Raw genomic sequence first — 23,518 nt, 5'->3', positions numbered from 1 at the left:
AGGAATTGAACCCCGGTCTTTGTGCATGCTAGGCAAGCACTCTACCAGTAGGCCAAACTCCCACCCCTCCCAAATTCTATATTATACTGATTTCTGTTGTCTCCATTTTCTTTTTCTTTTTCTTTTCCCCAGTCATGGAACTTGAACTCTGAGCCTGAGCTCTGTCCCTGAGCTCCTCAGCTCAAGGCTACCACCTTACCCTCTGGCCTGGTCATTGTCCCTGAGCAATTCAGCTCAAAACTACCACCCTATGCCTTGAGCCACAGTGCCATTTCTGGTTTTCTGGTGCTTAATTGGAGATAAGAGTCTCAGGGACTTTAGTGCTGGAGCTGGCTTTGAACTGTAATCCTCAGATCTCAGCGTCCTGAATAGTTAGGATTACAGGAGTGAGCCATGGTGCCTGGCTGTCTCCATTTTCTTGCATGGCTCCATCATGGGGTCTGACTGGTTACTAATTCTTGTGACTTTTTCTTTTTTAATTATTTGGAGGTCATATTGAGATTGCTAATTGAAGTGGATGAGACCTTTTTGGTCAGTACTTTCTGTTTTTTTTTTTTTTTTTTTTGGTGTCAGTCATAGTGCTTGAACTCTGGGCCTGGACTCTGTCTCAGAGCTCTTCAGTTTAAGGCGACCACCCTACCCCTGGGCCTGGGTATTCTGCCTGAACTCTTTAGCTCAAGACTTCTAACCTACCCCTTGAGCCACGGCGCCACTTCCCTTTTCTGGTGGTTAATTTGGAGATAAGAGTCTTAGAGACTTTAATGCCCAGGCTGGCTTTGAACGTTGATCCTCAGATCTCAGTTTCCTAAGTGGCTAGGATTACAGGTGATCCTCAGATCTCAGTCTCCTAAGTGGCTAGGATTACAGGTGTGAGCTACTGTACCATTTTTTTTGTGTGTGTAGGCGGGGGCTTGAACTCTGGGCCTGGGTACTGTCCTGTGCTCTTGAGCTTAAGGCTACCACCCTATGCCTGGGCCTGGGCATTGTGCCTGAGCTTGTTACCTCACTACTACCACTCTACCCTTTTAGCCACAGTGCTACTTCTGGTTTTCTAGTGGTTAATTGGATATAAGAGTCTCACAGACTTTAGTGCCCAGGCTGTCTTGTACTTCGATCCTCAGATATCAGCCTTCTGAGTAGCTAGGATTATAGGCGTGAGCCACCATGCCTGGCAGTAGTTTGCATCTTTAAGCACTCTTGGAGTCCATCAACAGTCACCTCATTAGCCCCAAATATACTAACAGCCAGAAGATTTCAAAGGTTGTAGAAACTCTTTTTCAGGAACTGAGTGAAATATTAATTATTAGAGGCCAAGAGTTTGGCCTAGCATGAATGAAGAACAGGGTTCGATTCCTTGTTATATAGAAAACCCGGAAGTGGTGCTGTGGTTCAAGTGATAGTTCTCTAGCCTTGAGAAAGCCCAAGGGCAGTGCTCAGGACAGGCCCTGAGTTCAAGCCCCAAGACTGGCAGAAAAAAATCAATTAGCAGAGAAGATGACTTTAGCCCATTGTAATACCATTCAGTAAAATGAGTTTTGCAGATGATAAGGCCTATTCAGCTGGCAGCCATGTGTAGGAGCATAGAATTCACGTCTTAACTCTGCCTGAGGATAGGGCTCTGGGATATTGTCCAAATTTGCTTGAGGAAGCATAAGGCTCTGTACTCTGCTTCCATGTGGAAGTGGGCATCCTTTCACTTGCATAATGACCCTAGTGTTCTTTGGGGATCCTGGAATTACATCATCCTCAGATCTCAGCCTCTTGAGTAGCTAGGATTACAAATGTGAGTCACGAATGTGAAGATCTTGTCTTTCTTTTAATGAGATTTAAAACTGTTTTATGGTTTTCCTACCATTTTTTAAAAATTTTTCTTTATACTGAGGTTGAACTCAGGGCCTCCCACTTACTTTGGAGTTTGATTTCAGGGCTTCCTTCGTACCAATCAGGGATACTGTACCTCTCGAGCTAGCCACCAGACTTTTTAGCTTTTGTTAGTTTTCGAATAATGTCTCACTTTTTACCTGGCTAGTCTGGACTGTAATCCTGTTTATGCCTCCTGAGCGACTGGGAATGACAGGTACGCATCACTATATCCAGATTTTTATTGGTAGAAATGAAGTCTCATGAACTTTATTTTGGCTTGGGCTGGCCTTAAACTGTCCTCCTTTAGTTCTCAGCCTCTGGAATAGCTAAAATTACAGGCATGACACCTGACTCAAAATTTTGTTTCTTGGACTTAAAAAATTACTTTTTTTTCTTTTCCATTTCTGGGGATTGAACACAGGGTCTGGTCAGTGTCTTTGAGCTTTCTCAAGGCCATTTTGAGCTTTCTCTTCCACTTGAGCTATAGCACTACTTTTGTGTACCTGGCACTGAGGAGTTAAATCAAGAGCTCCATGCATGCTAGACAAGCACTCTACCAGCAGGACAGATTTCTGGCCCCTTAAAAACTTTCTTGTGTGTGTGGAGAGTGGAAGTAGTGAAAAATTATCTTGTGTGTAATATATTTAGAGACTTCCTTGAGTAGATTGTCTCCTGCAGCTAACTACTTTTATTAACACTGATTCTTGTGGTTGCATATTTAGAAGGGTGTTTTTATTTTCCTGTCTGGGTTAAAGCTCCTTGGGAACTTTCTGCATCAGTTAGTGACACAGCTCTGAGGGTGTTGTAGAAACAACACCGACATGAGATCTAAGATAAGGACTTCACCTCTGTGATCTGCCTGGTTGATCACTCCACACCCACTGATTTCTTCACCAGCAAATAATAACTCAGGTTTTTAACAAGGGCACAATGAGGGAAGACAGATTTGTCTGAAAGCAGACTCCATTTCAAGTTTGGTTTGTTAGAGATTAGTAAGCAGAAACGGAGTCTCCTGACTGATGACTGTTTCATAGAAGATGAAATAATTTCCTTCCTCTTTTGTAAGTTCATCTATTACACACTACTGGACTTCAACAGTCTTAGGACCACTATGGAGTGCCAAATGTTTCAGAATGTACAACCTTGGAGTAGATGGTTGCTTCAACCACTGACAATTTTATTGGTATTGGGTGAGTTTTGGTCATTCTGGAATAGGGTAATGTCAGCCACCTCTCTTACTCAGGCTCCAGGGGCTAGTACTGTGAAGAGCAGGACTAGTCCTAGAAGCTGGGAGAAGGTTGAAAGGGAGAGGACTCTGATTTCTTACCACTCCCATGGCTGTTAAGGTCAGACTTTAGAGCTATGTTCACAGTTCCTGGGAAATCCATTCTGTACCAAATGTTCAAGCTTACTTTGCAGCCATGCTAAAGGACAAGAAATAAGAAATGAAGTCATAAAAGATGAATACTCTCATAAAAGATTATTACTGGAAACAAGCTTTTGGGGAGAATATTTCCTGGGGGAAGGGAGGGAAGATGAAGGAACCTCAAGTCACCTCTCCTTGCAGCCCGTTTGTACCTTTTTCTACTGCTCTATGTTGACCTATTCTCTTCTCCCTTACAGCTTCTGTAAATAGGCAAACTGGTAAGTTTGTTCATTTCTTGTTTGTTTCTTTTTTGCTTTCGTGTGTGTGTGTGTGTGTGTGTGTGCGCGCGCGCGCGCATCCACAGGCTGGTCCTGGGGCTTGAACTCAGGGAAAGCTTTTGTGCTCGAGGCTAGTTCTCTACCACTTTGATTCACAGCTCCACATTTGCCTTTGGTAGTTTAGTGGAGATAACAGTCTCACAGACTGTCTTGCCCTGGCTGACTTTGAAATGCATTCCTCAGATCTTAGCTTCCTGAGTAGCTAGGGCTACAGGTGTGAGGCACTGGTACCTGGTTTGTTTTGCTTCATTTTCTGTGCTTGAACTTAGGGCCTCCCCACTCTGATTGTGACTGGAACACTCTACCACATGCCTCACCTTCTGGCTCTTCATTGATAAACTGGAGACAACAATCTCCAGATTTGCCTGCCTAGACTACCTAGGAACCTAAGCTTAGATCTCAGTCTCCTAAGTAGCCAGGATTATATAGGTGTGCGCTATGAACACCCAGATGCTTGTTGTTCTGAGAATGTTATTTTCTCAGAATGAGCTACTGTATTTGCTTTGTAGGGACATGGCTACAAAGTATGCTACCAAGAATCAGACTTGGGTTCGGCATGGGCAGCTCATTCATTTCAGTAGGCTTAGGATATGGTTCTTGTTAAGATTTCAATCAGATTCATCAAACACTCACAGGAGAGAGGCTGTGTGTGCACAGATCTTTAGCTGGGTCTACAAGAAGACTTTGTGGTCCCTGTCCTCTTCTGAGCTCTTCTTGGGAATCCATGTTCCTCCACACTTACTTGTTTATTACTTCTGCTTTCTGGCCCTCAGCAAATCTCCTGAAGGCTGTGGTGAAACTTGAGCCCCCATGGATCCAGGTGCTCCAGGAAGACAGAGTGACACTAACCTGCCAGGGGCCCCACAACCCTGGGAACCACTCCACACAATGGTTCCACAATGGGAAATCCATCCCAGACCAGGTCCAGCCCAGCTACAACTTTAAGGCCCAGAGAAATGACAGCGGAGATTACAGGTGCCAGATGAGCCACACCAGCCTCAGTGACCCTGTGCATCTGGATGTGCTGGCCGGTCAGTAGAGGAAGGCCAGCGGGGCCAGCTGGGGCAAATGTGCTGTCAGGCACAAGTTTGGAAAGCCTTGTCCTGAGGTGCTAGAAATGCTTTTCCTCCTGCAATTCCTTCTTCACTGGCCCCTCTGCTTAGTATGGTGCGGGTGATGGGGTGGGTGAGTCTGTGCAAATTCCTCAGAAATTCCTCAGTGCATGGGAATGGTTTATTCTTGCCTCAGCACTGATTGAGCAAGAGGGCTCTAAGGCCACAGTTAGGCCACTGAATGTGGGAGAAAAGGAAGTCCGCACTTCACAGAAACCTTTCCAAGTTCGTGTAGATTCGAAACACACAGAGTGACCACAACTGAAGTTCATCCTGTAAGCAGCCAGCCGTATAGACAGGATGATTTCTGTACTTCTTCACTCTCGGTTTCCTCCTCTGCTTCACCAGGGATATCCATGCCTGCCTCACTGAGTTCTGGGAAGAAGTGACATTTCCCTAACTTTTCTGTCCCTTCTCCACACTCAGTGCTGGGTGTCCTGCTCTTTCTCTTCCACCACCTGTAGGCAATTAGAGTTGAAAATTGTGCCACCTCCATCTCTGTATTTGCATGACCTGAGATGAGGCAGTGCTTTATAAATGTTTGCTGAATGCATCGGTAATTTTACAAAGATCCTGGCAAAAAAGTAGACTCTCGGGACCAGGAGTTTGGCCTAGTGGTAGAGTGCTTGCCTAGCATGCTCGAAGACCCAGGTTTGATTCCTCGGTACCACATACATAGAAAAAAGCTGGAAGTGGTGCTGAGGCTCAAGTGGTAGAGCTCTAGCCTTGAGAAAGTCCAAGGACAGTGCTCAGGCCCTGAGCTCAAGCCCTGGACTGGCAAAAAAAAAAAAAAAAAAAGTACTCTCCCTAAAGAAGAGCTATCATGTGACTATGATAAATACGTGGTAACTCTTCACTTACTCCCCTCCCCTCAGATTTCCTTCAAAAGTATACAGCAAGCTCATGACTTATTTCTGACTGCGGATATTCATCAAGAAAACCAACATTTGTTGGAGGTTCAAACCTTCCCAACATACATCTTTGCAGGTCCCCTCAGTCAGAGGACTGTATGTCAGGGGCTCTTGTGCCCTTCTTCACAGGATGGGGCTGCAGCTGTCTTTTCCCAGGAGTGGAAAGAGAAGATGAGGGTGTCCTGAACCTACCGTGTACCAGGAGCTATTGTAGATGCACAGTCTTAACGTAACCACCTTCACAGATGAGTCGGCTGACAACCAGACAATGTGAAAGTCCTTTCCCATGATTTCAGAGCTCATAAATGAGCGGAGTCAGTCTTAGAGGTTTAAACTGTTTGGTTCCAAGCTTGAGCTCCATCTCTGCACATCAGGATGGCTGGGGTCTTGGAGCTGAGTCAAGAGGGTTCTCTGCTCCTTTCTTGTGTTTCAGATTGGCTGCTGCTTCAGACCCCTCAACTGGTGTTCCAGGAGGGTGACACCATTGTGCTGAGGTGCCACAGCTTGAAGAACACCTTTCTGAACAAGATCACATTCTGTCAGAATGGAACATCCAAGAAGTTTTCCCATTACAGCAGCAACTTCTCCATCCCGAATGCCAATCTTAGTCACAGTGGTCATTACAACTGCAAAGGAAATATAGGAAAGATGCACCATGTATCCAAGTCTGTGGTCATCACTGTGCAAAGTAAGGACCACTAAAGAAACTTTTGCACCTGGAAGGCTGGGCAATGAGGCCATTATAGACCTTTTTCACACTTTAGTACTTGTAATCTCATAAGTGGTCTTCTCAATGTAAGTGGGATGCTAACGTTTTTGATTGACCTGACAGCTGTGTGGATGTATGCTGTTTTATGATTTATGTCTCAGGAATTATGGGAATGGGTATCAGTCACTTGGGGTTTTAATGAAACTATCTTTTTTTTTTCCCCACAAATGCATCTACCTAATCACCCTCCTTTTTTTTTTTTTTTTTTTTTTTTTTTTGCCAGTCCTGGGCTTGAGTTTGATTCTAGTGGTAGAGGCTTGCCTAACATGCATGAAAATCAGGGTTCAATTTCTCGGTACCACATACATAGAAAAAAAAAAGCCGGAAGTGATGCTGAGGCTCAAGTGGTAGAGCTCTAGCCTTGAGAAAGTCCAAGGACAGTGAATTGAACACCTCACAGCCCTCTGGGCTCAGAGGAGGTTGTGGGTGAAGATATGCTGATGTGGTTTGTGGATTCTCTAATTCAAGGCTCCCCAAAGATCATTCTCTAGTCATGTAACTCCTTGAGAAGCTCTTTAGAATGAAGAGTTCTGTCACTAAATTGAGGTAGAATGTGCTGCATGCTCTGTTCTTTTTAAATTAATAATTTACATTAAAAGTTTTTAGACATCTAGGTACTGGTGGCTCATGCCTAGCAACTCAGGAGGCTGAGATCTGAGGATTTCAGTTCAAAGCCAGCATGGACAGGAAAATTTGTGAGATTCTTATCTCAAATTAACCACCAGAAAACTGGAAGTGGCCTTGTGGCTCAAAGTGATTGAACTCTAGCCTTGAGCAAAAGAGCTCAGAGACATTGCCCAGGCCCAGAGTCTAAGATCCATGACTGTTTTTGGATATGTCACTATAAGCCCAGTATGGTGGTGCACTGAGGGCTTGGGCCACTGAGGTAAGAGGGTCTGACATTGGAGGCCAGTCTGAGCTACATAGCAAAAAATGGTCCTAAAACCTGTTAGAAAGAGAATGTGCATACTGCATTTCATGTCACATTTGCCAAATCTGGATGACCACAAAATGTTTGTCCTTTCTAACTTCAGACAGTTGTACTCAAGACACCTTGTCCTTTTTGGACAAGAAAGGCTAAAGTCTGGCTGGGAGTTTGGCCTGCTGATAGAATGCTTGCCTAGCATGCATGAAGACCAGGGTTCGATTCCTCGGTACCACATACATAGAAAAAAAAAGCTGGAAATGGTGCTGAGGCTCAAGTGGTAGAGCTCTAGCCTTGAGAAAGTCCAAGGACAGTGCATAGGCCCTGAGCTCAAGCCCAGGACTGTCAAAAAAAAAAAAAAAAGAAAAGAAAAGAAAAGAAAGGCTAACGTCTTTATTGGAGGTAGTAAGATGAAGGCATCTTCTGAGATTAACTCTCTATTCTTGGCCTTATGCTAAGGTGACATTTACAAAGGCTAATCTCCTGGGAACTTCACAGTTCACTCCAAATTTCTGCCTTATTAACTAACATTTTCCCCTATTTCTCTGCCTCTCTCACTAGGTCCAGAAATCCCACCCATCTCCCTACTTTGGTACCAAGTTCCTTTCTTCCTGATGATGGCATTCGTATTTGCAGTAGTCACTGGGATCTACTTCTCTATGCTCAAAAACCTTTGAAGCTACTGGGCTTCAGAGGCAGATGGTACCTGGGCCCTCAGACAAATGGCAGCTAATCTTATGGCTTAAAAGCAGCAGCAGCAGCCAACGGTATGTGCCACACCACACTTTTCCTTTTCCCATAGCCCTGTCTTGAAAGCAATCTGGGCTCCAAAGCTTGTTTTGTCACCTCTTTGCTCAAAACAATGTAATAACTTAATTGGCAAATGCTAAAGCCTTTACAATGTTCTATAAGATACTACCTGATCTTTTTCCTCTTTGTGCCTCTGATCCCATTCCCTTCTGTTCTTCATTAAGTCATGTTTGAACTCACCGAGTCAATTATATTTCTTCACACAGCCTATGTTAATTTAAAATGTTTTTCTGGTCTGGTGGTGTATCTCAGTAGTATAGTGCCTGCCTAGCAAGCTTCCCCACCCTTCAAAAAAGCTTTTTCTGTAGCAATATAAGGGCCTCACCAGAAGCCAAGCAAGTGTAGCTAACTGGTTTTGTACTTTCAGTGTACACAACTGTGAACTAAATAAATCTCTTTTATTTATAAATTACCCTGTCTCAGATGTTTTGTTACAGCAATAAAAAGCAGACAATGATCATGTCTTTTAGGTCTGATTTCAAATGTTGTCTTTTCAATAAGGGCCCTTGATCATCTGTCACAACCTCCCTTCCTACTCTGAACTCACCTCCCGCTTTTCTCTCCATTGTGCTTATCCTCAGCTAATGTGCTGCATATTTATTTATTGTCTGACTCTCTCATCAGAATATTGTCTGTTTTCCCTTGAGAGTATGAGCTCCAGGTTAAATCTATTGTTTTGTTTACTATTACATACTCAGAGGCTAGTTCAATGTCTGGCCCATGAAAAAAGCACCCCAGTTCAGTGTCTGCCAAATGATAAAGCGCTTAATACTATGTGTAGAATGAATACATTCTTTAACAGTTGAAATCAGAGACCTTGAAACTTGGATAATTTCTATAAACAAGTAGTCCAATATCATTTATTTTAAAAATGAGGAAGCTATGCTGGGCGCAGTGGCTCACGCCTATAATCCTAGCTGATCTGGAGGCTGAGATCTAAAATAAAAGCCAGCTCAGTCACAAAAAGACCTGAGAGGGGCCAGGAGTTTGGCCTAGTGGTAGAGTGCTTGCCTAGCATGCATGAAACTCCAGGTTCAATTCCTTGGTACCACATATATAGAAAAAGCTGGAAGTAGTGCTGTGGCTAAAGTGGTGGAGCTTTAGCCTTGAGAAAGCCCAAGGACAGTGCTCAGGCCCTGAGCTCAAGTCCCAGGACTGGCAAAAATAATAACAATAAATAATAACAATAGCAAAACAAAAAGACCTGAGACTCTTATCTCCAATTAACTTCTAGAAAATGGGAAGTGGGGCTTGGCCCAAGGGTAAGGCAGTAGCCTTGAGCTGAAGAGCTCAGGGACAGCACCCAGGCTGAGTTCAATCCCCAAGACCGACAATAAATAAATAAATAAATAAATAGCAGAATAAGGAAGCTACAGCTCAGATAGGTGAAATGATTTGATTAAGAAATGATTTGATTAAGAACATACAGATAGGAAATGGAGATGTGGTACTAGTGGTAGAGCACCAGCCTTGAGCAAAAAAGCTGAGCAAAAGTTAGTTACAAGCCAGGCTCAGTGGCTCAAGCCTGTAGTCCTAGCTACTCAGGAGGCTGAGATCTGAAGATCAAGATTCAAAGTCAGCCCTGACACAAAAGGACCTGAAGCTCTTATCTCCAATTAACCTCTAGAAAATGGGAAGTGGAGCTTGGCTCAAGCTGAAGAGCTCAGGGACAGCACCAATTTCCAGGGGTAGGAGGATATCCTTGAGCTGAAGAGCTCAGGGCAGTGCACAGGCCTAGTTCAAGCCCCATTACCATGACCCACAAAAGAAAAAAAAAAAGTCAGTCCCAGTATAACACATGCGCACACACACACACACGCATAACCATACCGGTAGTTGGTGCTGATAAACTTTTATATATCCTTCAGGTCATGTCATAAATTCCATACTCCAGCTTTTTTTTTTTTTTTTTTTTTTTTTTTTGTGGGTCATGGGGTTTGAACTCAATCAGGCCTGTAATTCTAAATACTCATGAGGCTGAGATTTGAGGATCACTGTTCAAAGCCAGCCTCGGAAGGAAAAAAAAATCTTTGAGGTTCTTATCTCCAATCAACTACTAAAAATCCAGAAATGGAGTTGTGGCTCAAATGGTAAAATGCTAACCTTGAGCAAGTAAAATTCAGGGATAGTGCACAGGCCCTGAATTTGAGCTCTAGGATGGCACAAAAACAAACAAACAAAAGAAATAAAGCCAGCTGCAGTGGCTCATGCTGTAATCCCAGCTACGCAGGAGACTGAGAGCTGAAGAGTGCCATTCAAAGCCAGCTCAGCTCGAAAGAAATAGAGACTCTTATCTTCTCCAATTAATCAATAGAAAAGGAGAAGTCAGGCTGTGGCTCAAGGATTAGGGTAGTAGCCTTGAGCTGAAGAGCTCAGGGATAGTGCCTAGGCTCATGACCCACAAAAAAGAAAAAAATTATGGGACTGGGGATATGACTTAGTAGTGGAATACTTGCCAAGCATTTGTGAGACCCTGGGTTTGACATGTAACATGCAATGTGAATAGCATTGGAACAAATGTTCATGTCAATAGCCTCTTTTAGGGCTATATTTGCAACTATTTGAGTTTGGCTAGGGGTTTATAGAGTGTGTGTGTGTGTGTGTGTGTGTGTGTGTGTGTGTGTGTGTGTTATTAGAACCAAACCCAGGTTCTTTCCCATGATAGACAAGTATTTCACTTCCAAGTGTGTGTGTGTGTGTGTGTGTGTGTGTGTGTGTGTGTGTGTGTGTTATTAGAACCAAACCCAGGTTCTTTCCCATGATAGACAAGTATTTCACTTCCAAGTATTATTTCTAGTGGAGTAGGTATGGTTTTAAGACTGCATTGCCCCAGGAGGGAGGTTTCAGAGCAGGCCATATCAAGGTACTACTTGAATAGGTCAGGGTACAATCTCCCAATCCAGGGGAATAAAGTCTCTTTTCTTTCAGGTTCTTTTTTGTTGTTGTTGTTTTGGTCAGTCATGGGATTTGAACTCTGGGCCTGGGTGTTGTCCGTGAGCTCTCAAAGCTACAGCCCTACACCTTGAGCCACAGTGCCACTTTTGGTTTTCTGGTGATTAATGGGAGATAATAGTCTCATGGACTTTTTAGTGCCTGGGCTGGCTTTGAGTGGCACTCCTCAGATCTCAGCCTCTTGAAAGGCTAGCCCTCCCAATCCCCCTTTTTAAAAATGGTTCTCTTTTCTTTATGTATGATATATTGGCTTGTATATCTAAGGGTGGGGAAGAGGGAGGAAGAAGGTAAAAAAAATTCCAGGGAAAAAGAGTAAAAACATGCAGCAGAGGAGCTCACTGGACACTGAGGAAAGTGAACTAGATCTAACTTCAGGGTGGAAATGGGAGAGAGTGAAGGAAAGGAAGAGAGTGTACTAAAGAAAATGTACTCATTGCCTGACTGATATTAACTGTAATTGTTCTTGACATCACTCGTAAAGTAAGAATAAATTTGAAAAAAAAAAAAAAAGAAGTGATTTCGTAGCTCTTTTTCTAAGACTGAACTGTTGGGTCTAGAGGACGGTACAATCCGGAGGAAAATAAAAACTCGGATTTGTCAGAAGTGGGATTCGAACCCACGCCTCCAGGGGAGACTGCGACCTGAACGCAGCGCCTTAGACCGCTCGGCCATCCTGACAACCTGTACCAGCTGGTTCTCAATACTGCTTTAAAATTTTACGGTGGCTCTTTCCGCTTTCTGCAGCGAGCTGGATGGAGGCACACCTCAGCCATTTTCCTTTGCACCCTTAGCCCTAAATGCAGTAACCCGAATCCGTCACTTGGTAGATCCAGTTCAGGACTTGGCGGAGCCGCGAGCTGCGAGAGTTGGGCTGTGAAGGGCGCTTTAGTGGGAAGAGGGGGCGGAAAGCTCCGATTTGATCACCGACCTCTGCGGGGCATTTGACTAGTGACTCCAAGTACTGGGTGGGCTTTGAGTTCTGGTTCGTCGTGGTGAATGTCAAACCCACTGGTTCGAACCAATGACAAACGAATGAGTTTCCTCGCTTAAATAAGCAATCCGAAGGGTTTTCCTCAGCGAGCGTTGGTGGTATAGTGGTGAGCATAGCTGCCTTCCAAGCAGTTGACCCGGGTTCGATTCCCGGCCAACGCATCTGCTCTTTTTCTTCCCGTTGGACGATACAAACATTGCGCAGCTCCGGTTTTATTCTTCAACTAAACTAGAAAGTGCGTTGTTTTTGTTTTTGCTTGTTTTTATTTTTGCTGATTTTTGGCCCGCTGCTCATCTTTCGCTTCCCAGGCATGTGTTCGTGGGATTAGATTTTTAAACGTGTCTACTCTTTCCCCACTCTCCCCCGCTTCTCCTTTAAACTTCTAACTGCTGAGGAACCTTTGGGACCTTCTGAGTTCTGGGACACCTCGTTTAAACGAGGAGGGCTTTGTGTCTTTATCGGCGAGGTGCCTCTAACACGGCACTTTCTAATTCAGTTTATGAGGGAACTGAAATAAGAGCGCTAAGGGAAACGATTAAGTGGAAAACATTAGATTGGATACTACAATTCAGTTATTGTAGAATATTTCAGTACGTCTGGGAAGACTTGGCTATGAGCCTTGTTCAGCTGTAAATTTTGTGAATTCAGTGTCCCATTAAATTTGACATTCCCGTTGAATTATGTTATCAGAATAAGATAATGTAACATATTGTGAAGACATAAGAAAAAAACCATGGCTAATTAATCATACTTTGATACTGATTATATGTTGAAATAATTTATTAGATGCATAAAATGTATTATTAAATATGTATAAATATAAAAATAATTTTTACTTTCAAATTGGGCTACTAGAAAATTAAAACTTATTTGTGGCTTCGTGTCATGTTTCGATTGTAATGTACAATAAAAGTACAATTTTGTCAGCAATCAGTAACTTAAATTTTTCCAATTTAGAAAAAAGTAAGCTTCTTAGGGAGAAGTTTTCTAGGTATCCACCTGGAGAAGCCGCTTCAGCAAGTTGTCCTCGTTAGTATAGTGGTAAGTATCCCCGCCTGTCACGCGGGAGACCGGGGTTCGATTCCCCGACGGGGAGGCTGTGTCATTTTTGCCACACTCTTTGTGATTTTTTTTAAACTAATGTATCTAAAAGGGAAAAATTGCGTGTATTACTTTAACTCTTTAAAAATTTAAAAATTGTTATTATAAAGGCGATGTACAGGGGAGTTCATTTACATAAATCCGGTAAAGAGTACATTTCTTTCTGGGCAATGTCACCCTTCCTCCTCTCCCCCAAGTTCTCCCTCCCTCCCTGGTCTGGTAGTTTCTTAACGAGGTAGTTGATTAATCCAGCAAGGAAGTTTCTACCCGATTGGCTGGGCCTGAGGCTGGTTTACTGTCTTCATAACCAGAACCTCCCACTGATGACAGACGTACGAAAAGGGAGATTTTGTATGGAGAGTCTAGAGAGTCCTGGGGCTCCGGCAATATGGCCTAGTACTTTTGAAAGCTCCCTAGATAGAACCCGTAATATCTCTGCCTTTAGATATCCGGGAAGTCTTGAATTTAGCAGCATTTTAAAACTCCGTGTTGTGGGAGGATGAACAAATGCAATCATGCTATTCAGTGCACACTCTGTGGAAAATGACCTAGGTAACTCATGGACAGGGGCAGGAGGGGAAAACTGGGAGGAAGGCAAAGGAAGACATGTCCAAAAAAAAATGCATTCATTACTTATGAAATGGTAACCTCTCAGTGCAACACAATATTAGCAATAAAATATATTAAAAATTAAAAAACCCTCCATTTTCTGGGTGGTACCAGCTCGCGTTGCAGGTCCATTTTGTTATAGGAAGAGGCCCCCCCCTTAGACATTACATCTTGCAGGACACCTGATGCAATGTTACGAGTCAGTATTCACGTGTGCTCAAACAAATTGTCTAGACCAACAAAAGAGTTGGCTGATGTATGTTTCTGAGCAAAACTAACCAAACTCCGAAACCCACAGAAGCATCCATTTTGGTTTTCCAGGGGCGCTCGCTCTCTCTCTCTGTCTCTGTCTCTCTGTCTCTCTGTCTCTGTCTCTGTCTCTCTCTGTCTCTCTCTCTCCTTCCCTCCCTGCCTCCTCCCTCCCTGCGTCCGTCCGTCCGTCCGTCCGTCTGTCTGTGTGTTTGTCTGTCTGATCTTCAGCTTTCCTTTTTTCAGTTAGAAATCTGAGCAGCGATCGCTGCTGGCCAAGTGGAGACTCTCGCTGGTTTCTACGGTCGTTTCCGCCATGGGATTTGGAGACGTCAACGATCAGGAATTTACTCTTCAGTGAACTGACTTCTTTGCGCGCCTTTTCTCCGCCCGTCTCTGTGGCGCAATCGGTTAGCGCGTTCGGCTGTTAACCGAAAGGTTGGTGGTTCGAGCCCACCCAGGGACGGAGGGTGTATGTTTTGTGAACTTCGGGCTGCTCCTGACGGATGTGGGGTGCCTCGCTAAACCGACCACGAGAAGGCTTGATATTGGTGTCTCCCCCTTCTCTTTACAGTTTTGCTCGCAGGTGTGAAGCAGTTGGTTTGAGGGTTGCGTCTGCCAGACCTCTAAGAACTCTTGGTGGCGGCCCAGCCTTCCCTGTGTACATTGCTCGCAGGTGTGAAACAGTCGGTCTGAGGCCTGCGTCCGGCTTAGCTCCTCCCCCTCGGTAATTGCATCATGAAACCGACACCTTACGAGAACGCGGAGACCAAAGGAAGTTACATTTCTCACGTCCCAAAGCTGAAGTCTCACCTTTTCCACCAATAATGTGTGCAAAAGTCGATCTTCTTGAGCCTGGGTCCTGAGTCACTACCTTGGAGTCTGTCGGGTCTTGCAGTCTGCCTCCGACTTACCCTTTAGACGAGGTACCTCTGAACCTCTCCCGCGGATTCCCTTCTCTTCCTGCTGCCTCTGCGATTGCTGCAATACCCACCAGCCCCGCCTAGAGGGTTTCCCGAAACTCTTTCTGCTGAGGTCCTTTGGAACAACAAACCTGGTTGGCTTACATTTTCCCAAAGGCTCTCATTTTCTCATTATCCCCTTAATTCAATTTAAGGGCCTGTCACAGAATCTGGACCCAGAACTCCCTCTTCTGCTGTTTTAACACTCTGACAGAACCAACTAGAGCTTTTGAATCTTTGCCACTCTCCTTTCTCTTCTTCTTTGGCAAAAATCCTACTCACTCATGACCACATCCAAAACGAAGCCTCTTTTCTGCTTCTCCTAAGTTTCTGCAATGTGATGCATGACTCTTGAGTTGTTCATATGATCTTCTCAGCACCTACATTTAATTTGGGCACACTAAACCAACGGGAGCCAAATGACCAAGGTTTCCTTCCATGTATTCTTTTCTCATCCCCAAATATCACCCAATAGCCTTACACTTCTTTTGAATGGCCTCGGCTCTATTAGTTTATAATCCATGCAGGCTGAATCTACAAGCAGGCCTCTGTTTCCTGTCCGCCTCTGGCTTCTCCCACCAGCCCCGGTGCAGCACAACCGCACCTTCCTATCCCACGCCAACCCCCCAACCCCATCCCTTCCACAGACTCACTAGCTGGTGACTTGAAATGCAAGCTCTGTAATTCACGTGAGTTTTGGTAAGAGATTATTGCAAAGAGGGATTTCTTATGAATACAAACCAACCTCAGGCAGAAATTTGACAAAAGGAAGAGAAAAAAAGAAAAGACTTGGTCACCCATGTTTTATTGCATGTCCTTTCCAGCTTCTGAAAGTAGCATACAAGATCTTATAAAATGTTTTACTGCAAGCAAGACATGCTCTGTCTAAAGCAGAAAAGAATGAAAACTTTCTTACAGAAAGCAACAATTACTTTTCCCAAATCTAATATTCCATTGCTACTGACACACTGAAGGGATTTCAGAGTGTTCTAAATAAATTCAGAACAATTTCACTCCCCGCCCCCAAACTTTGGTTTAATGAATGCTATGCACTGAGTTTTACCTGAGTTTGACACTGGAGCAGAAAAGCTGATTTTTATAACTTCTGCCCCTATGTTTTTTTTTTTTTTTTTTTTTTGCCAGTCCTGGACTTGAGCTCAGGGCCTGAGCACTGTCCTTGGACTTTCTCAAGGCTAGAGCTCTACCACTTGAACCTCAGCACCACTTCCAGCTTTTTTCTAGGTATGTGGTACCGAGGAATCGAACCCAGGTCTTTCGTGCATGCTAGGCAAGCACTCTATCACTAGGCCAAACTCCCGGCCTGATTTTTATTTTTCACTACTTTGGTGAGCAAAACGTCTTCCATCCTGGGGCCCATTCCTTCCTGTGAACTTGTGGGTGACTTCTTCATGACACGTTTTCTCAGTCTAGATCATGAGCTATCTCTGTCTATGCAGCACCATGTGGGGTTTATTCTGTGCTTGTTTGCTTGCTTATTTGCTTCCAGCCTTCCTTCCTTTTTTTTTTTTTTTTTTTTCTTTTTGTGGGTCATGGGGCTTGAACTCTGGGCCTGGCCTCTGCCCCTGAGCTCTTCAGCTCAAGGCTACTGCCCTATGCCTGGAACCACAGTCCCACTTCCTGTTTTCTAGTGATTAATTACTAATAAGAGTCTCTTGGTCTTTAGTGCCTAGGCTAGCTTTGAACCAGGATCCTCGATCTCAGCCTCCTGAGTAGCTAGGATTACAGGAGTGAGCCACCACTTGGCTCTGTGCTTTCTTTTAAACTCTTTTCAGTACTTCCTCTGTTTATTTTCTACTCATAGCATTAAAAGAATTCATCACTATATAGGCACAAACCACATCCCACTTTTGCTAGAAACTCTCCTGGAGAAACGCATGGGTCAATGTTACAATTGATTTCTGGTAATTGGGCCACAGCCCATGCTCTAGGAAGGTGGCTTTATCTCTGGGCCCAGATGGGGGCGCCTCCCTTGATCTTGGGCTCTCAGTTCATCCTCATTCATCACCTTCATCAGTTCTGCTGAACTTCCTAGATCACCAGCAGTTCTCACACTCAGTCTGGAAGGAATTTAAAAGTCTCCTGAAGACTGTCAGCCCTGAGGTACATAGGGGTAGACCCTACCTCAGCCTTCAATTCATTCATCTTCTTATCCATGTATTTATGGATAGTCATTCTACTTTTAAAGAGTTGACATTCAGAGCCTGTGTTGCTGCTTTGCTGTAAGGAACTGGATGAAAATTCAACTCTTGGAGTGGAGTTACACCCAGGGATTCATTGTGGGCCCTTAATGATTGTAGGCCTGTCCCTTTTATTGGAGACCAAGAGAAAATACAGAGTTGAAGGAGGGCTCCTGAGCCCGGGCTCTGAGTTGTATTTCGTCCACCGCTCCTGATATTTAAGGAAGATGATCAAAGAGAGGTTCGTAGATTCTGTGGCCACTGCTCTTATTGTCCTGGGAGATAAAGGAGCATTTGTCTTGAATTTCTAGGTTCCACTGAAATTTGTATCTCCTTTCTTCCATTGCATGTCAAAGGTTTCTCTGCACAGAGAAATACAGTCCTGTGTCTATTGCAAACAAGACTCCCATTACCAGCCAGAAAGTGATTTGGTACCAAGGCAGGGCTGGAGAGATGGATGGAGATATTGGACCTGGTGGGAGAAGGCAGAATTTGGAATAAACAGAGAGGTCACCTATGGACAGGCTTCCTGACACCTGTTAGGGAACTGGGTTCTAGGGAATAATGGTGGCGGAGCCTGGGGGAATGTTTGCTGCATCCCATTACCTCTCCATCTTAGCTGCCCAAGCTGAGCCCATCTCATCAAATTCTTAGCCCCAGCTTCTGCTTATTGGTGGGTATGCAGGGAGTGTTCAGTATGTTAGCTTGTTGATAGGCATTATGGGACAATCAAAAATTGTCAGTTAGCTGGGTGCTATCAGCTCACGCCTGTTATCCTTGCTATTCAAGAGGCTGAGATCTGAGGATTGTGGTTCAAAGCCAGCCCAGGCAGGAGAGTTCATGAGACTCTTATGTCCAAGTAAGTACCAAAAAACTAGAAGTCGAGTTGTGGTACAAGTAGTAGAATGCTAGCCTCGAGCAAAATAGTTCAAGGACGGCATCCAAGCCCTGATTTCAAGCCCCTGGATTGGAACCACTCCTCACCACACACCAAAGTCAAGAGATGCTCTTGTTTATTTATTTATTTTATTGGGGTTTGAACTCAGGGGCTGGAAGCTGTTTCTAAGCTCTTTTGCTCAAGGCTAGTGCTCTACCACTTTGAGCTATAGCTCCACTTCCATTTTTTCTGATGATTAATTGGAGATGAGTCTCACAGACTTTCCTGTCCCAGTTGCCTTTGAACCTCAATTCTCAGATCTCAGCTTCCTGAGTAGCTAGGATGATAGGTGTGAGACACCAGCACCAGGTAGGAGATGCTCTTCTCTTTAGTAAGTTGGCAATATTTTTAGTGCCAATAGTTTTACTTTAATATAATTGCAAGCTGCTTATTTATAGTTTGTCATATTTACTTATCATTTTCTATTTCCCTAAACATTCAAGCATACACTAGATTCACTATACCCATAGGTTCTATATACCTGGGTTCGCCAAATAAAAAAAAAAAAAACACCTCACACTGCCAAAGAGAAAGCAAGGTATAATAAAACTATTTTTTTTTTGGAGGGGGTGGTCATGGGGCTTGAACTCTGGGCCTGGGCACTGTCCCTGAGGTCTTCACCTCAAGGCTACCACCCTACCCTTGAGCCACAACCCTACTTCTCTTTTTCTGGTGGTTAATTGGAGTCTCACGGACCTAGTGCCTGGGCTGGTTTTGAACCTCGATACTCAGATCTCAGCCTCCTGAATACTAGGATTATAGGCACGAACCACCGTGGCTGGCTCTTTTTCGCCAGTTCTGGGGCTTGACCTCAGGGCCTGAGCATTATCCTTGGGCTTGCTCAAGGTGAGAGCTGTTTTGATTGAGCCACAATACTACTTCTGGCTTTTTCTATGTATGTGGTACCGAGGAATGAAGGTTCATGACTATGATGAAACCAGCTGTGTGTAAAGAATCTAGCGCATTGTGAAAGTGCTGGGTCAGTAGCAGCTTGTCTTTGTTACAGAGAAGAAATCGAGATCCACAGAGCTGGAGCGACTCAACTATGACCACAGTTAAACTAGCTAAGGTGACAGAATCTGGCTCTGAGCCTTTTCTGTGAGGAACTGAGGGGCTCCTGCCGGTTTGGACCTTGGCTGCAAATTGATGCTTATATTGGAAAGGAGTGCAGGAGAAAGTAGGCCAGCATGCTTGGGACATCGCACTGGGGGTGTCTGGTGGTAAAGACAGCTGTATTTATGGGATAGCAATGTGGCTTCTGCTTCTGCTTTCCTGCTACTGACTAAATGATACTCTTGGCTACTCTTTAGGGGAGTAGACTGGAACAGAACTGTAAACCTGCCAGCCACTCAGAGGTGTTCAGGGTCCTGGCTAGTCCCAAGGAGGGAATCCTGTATAAAGAACTCTGTGCTGCTGGGAATGTCCTTACCTTGGGCTAGATAGTGCTCACCTTGCACGATGATGTTCACAGTCTCTGAAGACACGTTTTTGTTCCCGATAAGACCCCTGCAGAAGTAGGAGCCGCTGTGATTGCGTGTGGCTTCTGGAATATAGAAGTCAGAATTCTGGTGAAAATACCAGATGCCTGTGCCATCCTGTAAATATGTGACCTTTTGCATAGGCTTGTTTCTCCAGCTGTGACATTTTAGCCGAATGGTCTCTCCTTCCTGGAACACACGCTGAGTGGTCTGGAGCAACAACCAGCCTGAAAGACACGGAGAGACCTCAGGCTAAGAGTGCAGAGCTCTTGGGAAATTACCATTTGCCACCCAGGCTCTAGGATATAATGGAGAGACAGTCACACTGGGAACCATCCTACAGAGTGCATGTGTGGAGAAAGCTGATCAGGTCCCTTAAGATGACTCAGCTGTCAGTTCACGATAAGGTGTGTGTGTGTGTGTGTGTGTGTGTGTGTGTGTGCGCGCGCTCTGATACTGGTTTTGAACTCAGGTCTAGGTGCTATCCCTTAATTTACTTTTGCTCAAGGCTAGCACTCTACCACTTGAGCCACAGTTCTATTTCTGGCTTTCTTTTTTTCAGTCCTGTGGCTAGAACTCAGGGCCTGAATATTGTCCTTGGGCTTTCTCAAGGCTAGTGCTCTACCACTAGCACCTCTTCCAGTTTTTTTTCTCGTATGTGGTACAGAGGAATTTAACCCAGGTCTTCGTGCATGCTAGGCAAGCACTCTACCACTAGGTAGTTCCCCACTTCTGGCTTTTTGCTGTGCTTGTTTGTTTGGTTTTTTTTTCTGTCAGTCATGGTGCTTGTACTCTGGGCCTGTGCGCTGTCTCTTAGTTTTTCAGTTCAAGGCTACTGCTCTACCATTTGAGCCACGGCATCTTTTTTTTTTTTTTTTTTTTTTGCTCATTTAACTGGCAGCAGCAGTCCTCAAAGCTCAGCCTCCTGAGTAGCTAGGATTACAGGCATGAGACACTAGCACCTAGTACATTAAGACTTTTAATCTAATAGACTATACATACATAATCAAAATACAAAGTCAGGCCTTAGTGATTTGACCACAAGTGGTAGAATACCTGTCTGGCCTTTTCAAGGCCCTCAGATCAAATCCCAGTACTGCCAAAACAAAACAACAGAGCATATTCTTGAGAACTGGAGTTATACTCTGACTCTTGGAGGACACATTCGCTTTGTATGTGTTCTCTGTGACAGGAAATTGCTGGATTTATTCAGGGCAGCATCTGATAGTAAAGGACAGGTAATAATGTTTTTTCCCTCACCTACAAATAGCTAGAACTACAACTTTAGATATCATTTAGTAGAACTGTGCATTATCTCATCTTAGTTTCAGTTCCCAAATACACTGTTTTTCCAAGTATATCAGCATTTTAGGCCTAGCATTTTAGGGCTGTTTACTGGTGGTTTCTCTCCGCCCTATCACTTGCTCACCAGTGTGGACTTCCAGCTGCAATGGGTCACTGAGCGTGGAGAGGCCTGTTTGACACCTGTACTCTCCATTGTCCTCAACTCTGGCAGATTTAATGAAGTAGATGGAGGTCTGGCTTGAGATGAGGCTTCCATTATGTAGCCACTGGGTAGCATTGTCCCCAGGAGAGTAGGCACCCTGGCACTTCAGAGTCACACTGTCTTCCTGGAGCACTCTGTTCCATGGAGGATGTAGGAGTATCACAGCCTTTGGGAGAGCTGCTGAGGAGTCAAGAGAATGTGGGCAGGAGAGACAGATGAGCAGTGCTGCACTGGTGTTTTCAGGGAGTTGGGCCCATTGCAAATGCACAGTGTGAGTGACACAGCCTGACTCTGGGACTCAACCTTCCTGCGTCTTAATTGTGAGCACTTGTCTCCATTTTGGGCTTGTCTTACAGCTTGAGAAAAAGTGGTCAGAGAAGCCTACATTTGAATCCCACTGTGTTTTGAACTGTTCCTGTCCATTCCGCACCAGCTGCTTCCCACACAAAGGTCATTTCCCAGTACCACTTGACTTTGACCAGTTAATCAATCCAAGACTGCAAAGCAAACTCACCAACTTGCATGCCAGTTGAAACTAAAAAAAAAAAAAAAAGATAGAGAAAAAGTTGTGGGTCAGATACTGTGTAAGAACGATCTAAAACTCCTTCTCAACCCTGCCATCAAAGATCAATGTACCCCGGCATCAAGAATTTAGATACATTTCCTGCTGCTTGCCTTCCAGATGTAGTATCTATGGCTCTTTCCCTACTGAACGCTCAAATCCCTGTCATGAACATGATTCCTGACTCCTCGTTCCCTATTCAAAGTCACAAGGGTAAAGATTGAATTTCTCCTTGGCCTCTGCTGGTAAAAGCTGTAAAACCAGCCTAGGCAGAAAAGTCTGAGATTCTTCTCTCCAACAAACCAGTAAAAAGCTGGACCTGGAGCTGTGGTTCAAGTGACAGAGCACCAACCTTTCCTCAAAAAGCAAAACCAGGGAGATCCTGAGTGCAAGCCTCCATGTACACACACACACACACAAACACACACACAGTGACTATTCCTGAACCAAGTCACAGAAACAACCTTAATCCCAGACCCCTAGAAAGAGTAGAATCAAAAAGATTTAGACAAGAGCCCTGTCTTATTGACTAGAATAGGCACCAAACCTTTGTGACCAGCTAGTTCATAGTCTTGGATTCACATGTTAGGAAAGAGGCAGCAGAGTGAATTAATTGACTGCCCATATCCCCTTTACTTCCCACTGAAGCCCAACTCAGAGTCACCATCTCTTTCCCCTACACTGTCTCAGAGTATGAACTCAGAGCATCTAGAACTTTTCCTTCAGCCAGGGGACCCCGACTTACCCAGAAGTAGCAAAACTGTTGGTGGCAGTCGTGGCTTCATGCTGTTGCTTGGAGTGAACATTCACCACAGCCGTCTGGAGCTCTCAAGGGACCTGGCTGGCTAGAAAGGAGGAAGTCAACAGTCTTTCCCCCACCCCTACTCCATCCTTCACTAGGTTCCTTTTCCGGAAACTAGGAACATCTGTGTGTGGGGGGGGGGGCACTGTCCTTGAGCTTTTAGGCTCAAGGATAATGCTCTACTATGTGAGCTATAGCTCCACCTCTGGCTTTCTGGTGGTTAATTAGAAATAAGAGTCTCACCGACTTTCCTGCCCCGGCTGGCTTTATACCATGATCCTCAGATCTCAGCCTCCAGAGTAACTAAGGTTACAGGTATGAACCACTCCCTCCAGGTTCAACCACATCATCTGGTTCCTGAGGGGGAACTCCAATAAGTAGGGAGAGAAAGTATTCTTCTCACACAGTGGTGGCCACAACATGGAATTCATTTATGTTTACCTTCTTCTGCTGCAGATCAAAGTTGTGGATCTTAGCGTTAGGAATACCTTTGGGTACAGCTGGTTCTGACAATACCTATAACAAAACCTGTAACAGTACTATACCACCAGGCTGGGCATGATCCCTGCTGACATTAGGGTTGTTGGTGGCACTGCCAAGAGAAAAAATTAATTTTTTTCAACTGATACCCGAACGAAGAAACACTGTATATTTATGAGGTCCCATCTGGTATTTCCATACCTGTGTACACTGCGATGTTAAATCAAGTTGAATTTAACCATCTGCTGACCGATCACTTCTTCAAAGTGCAACATTTTAAAGAAGAGTAGTGGTGGTGTGTTACAGGAAGGACATTGTCTAAGAGGAAGGAAATCCAGGTTTTGGTTTCATTGTGAAGAGGGCTAGTCATCAAACCACATCTCTTCCTTAATTCTGTTTATTCATCTATGAAGGGCAGTCATTGGGCTAGGTTGTATCTTTTCATTTTAAATAGATTCTGGTTCTGAATTTCAGTAATTCTTAGACATTTTCAGAACATGATAGTCTGTTTTCTAGAGAAGTGAGGATAACTTCAGAGACTTAAAAGGAATTTTTAAAAATATATCAAGGAAATTTCACATGTATAATTTAAAAAT

The 23,518-nt window shown here is 44.3% G+C and overlaps 2 protein-coding genes and 3 non-coding genes across 6 annotated transcripts; 4 read left to right on the top strand and 1 right to left on the bottom strand.

The window, feature by feature from the left end:
- Positions 1-2,953: 2,953 nt before the first annotated feature.
- Positions 2,954-8,506, top strand: LOC150057897 (low affinity immunoglobulin gamma Fc region receptor III-like). Its single transcript, XM_090340610.1, has 5 exons — positions 2,954-3,053; positions 3,487-3,507; positions 4,341-4,598; positions 6,024-6,278; positions 7,846-8,506. Exons 1-5 carry the CDS (start codon positions 2,975-2,977, stop codon positions 7,959-7,961), a joined length of 729 nt encoding a protein of 242 aa, XP_090196736.1. The 5' UTR covers positions 2,954-2,974; the 3' UTR covers positions 7,962-8,506.
- Positions 8,507-12,126: 3,620 nt separating this feature from the next.
- Positions 12,127-12,198, top strand: Trnag-ucc (transfer RNA glycine (anticodon UCC)). Its single transcript has one exon. It is a non-coding gene; the product is annotated as a tRNA-Gly (tRNA).
- Positions 12,199-13,061: 863 nt separating this feature from the next.
- Positions 13,062-13,133, top strand: Trnad-guc (transfer RNA aspartic acid (anticodon GUC)). The gene has a single exon. It is a non-coding gene; the product is annotated as a tRNA-Asp (tRNA).
- A 1,255-nt stretch (positions 13,134-14,388) lies between these two features.
- On the top strand, positions 14,389-14,462 carry Trnan-guu (transfer RNA asparagine (anticodon GUU)). Its single transcript has one exon. It is a non-coding gene; the product is annotated as a tRNA-Asn (tRNA).
- A 1,279-nt stretch (positions 14,463-15,741) lies between these two features.
- Positions 15,742-22,462, bottom strand: LOC150057893 (low affinity immunoglobulin gamma Fc region receptor III-A-like). 2 transcript variants are annotated; one of them, XM_090340608.1, is made up of 5 exons: positions 22,386-22,462; positions 21,593-21,613; positions 21,001-21,258; positions 19,523-19,798; positions 15,742-17,628 (listed from the first exon to the last, which is right to left on the bottom strand). In XM_090340608.1, exons 1-5 carry the CDS (start codon positions 22,444-22,446, stop codon positions 17,507-17,509), a joined length of 738 nt encoding a protein of 245 aa, XP_090196734.1. In that variant the 5' UTR covers positions 22,447-22,462; the 3' UTR covers positions 15,742-17,506. The 2 variants fall into 2 exon arrangements, with proteins under 2 accessions (XP_090196734.1, XP_090196735.1); XM_090340609.1 differs by having other exon boundaries at positions 19,544-19,798.
- Between the last annotated feature and the right edge of the window lie 1,056 nt (positions 22,463-23,518).

Source organism: Megascapheus bottae, chromosome 10, assembly GCF_031878675.1.
Source record: "Megascapheus bottae isolate mThoBot1 chromosome 10, mThoBot2.hap1, whole genome shotgun sequence".
Classification (NCBI taxonomy): Eukaryota; Metazoa; Chordata; class Mammalia; order Rodentia; family Geomyidae; genus Megascapheus; species Megascapheus bottae.
The sequence above is the reverse complement of the archived record's forward strand: the minus strand, read 5'-3'. Positions and strand labels throughout refer to the sequence as shown.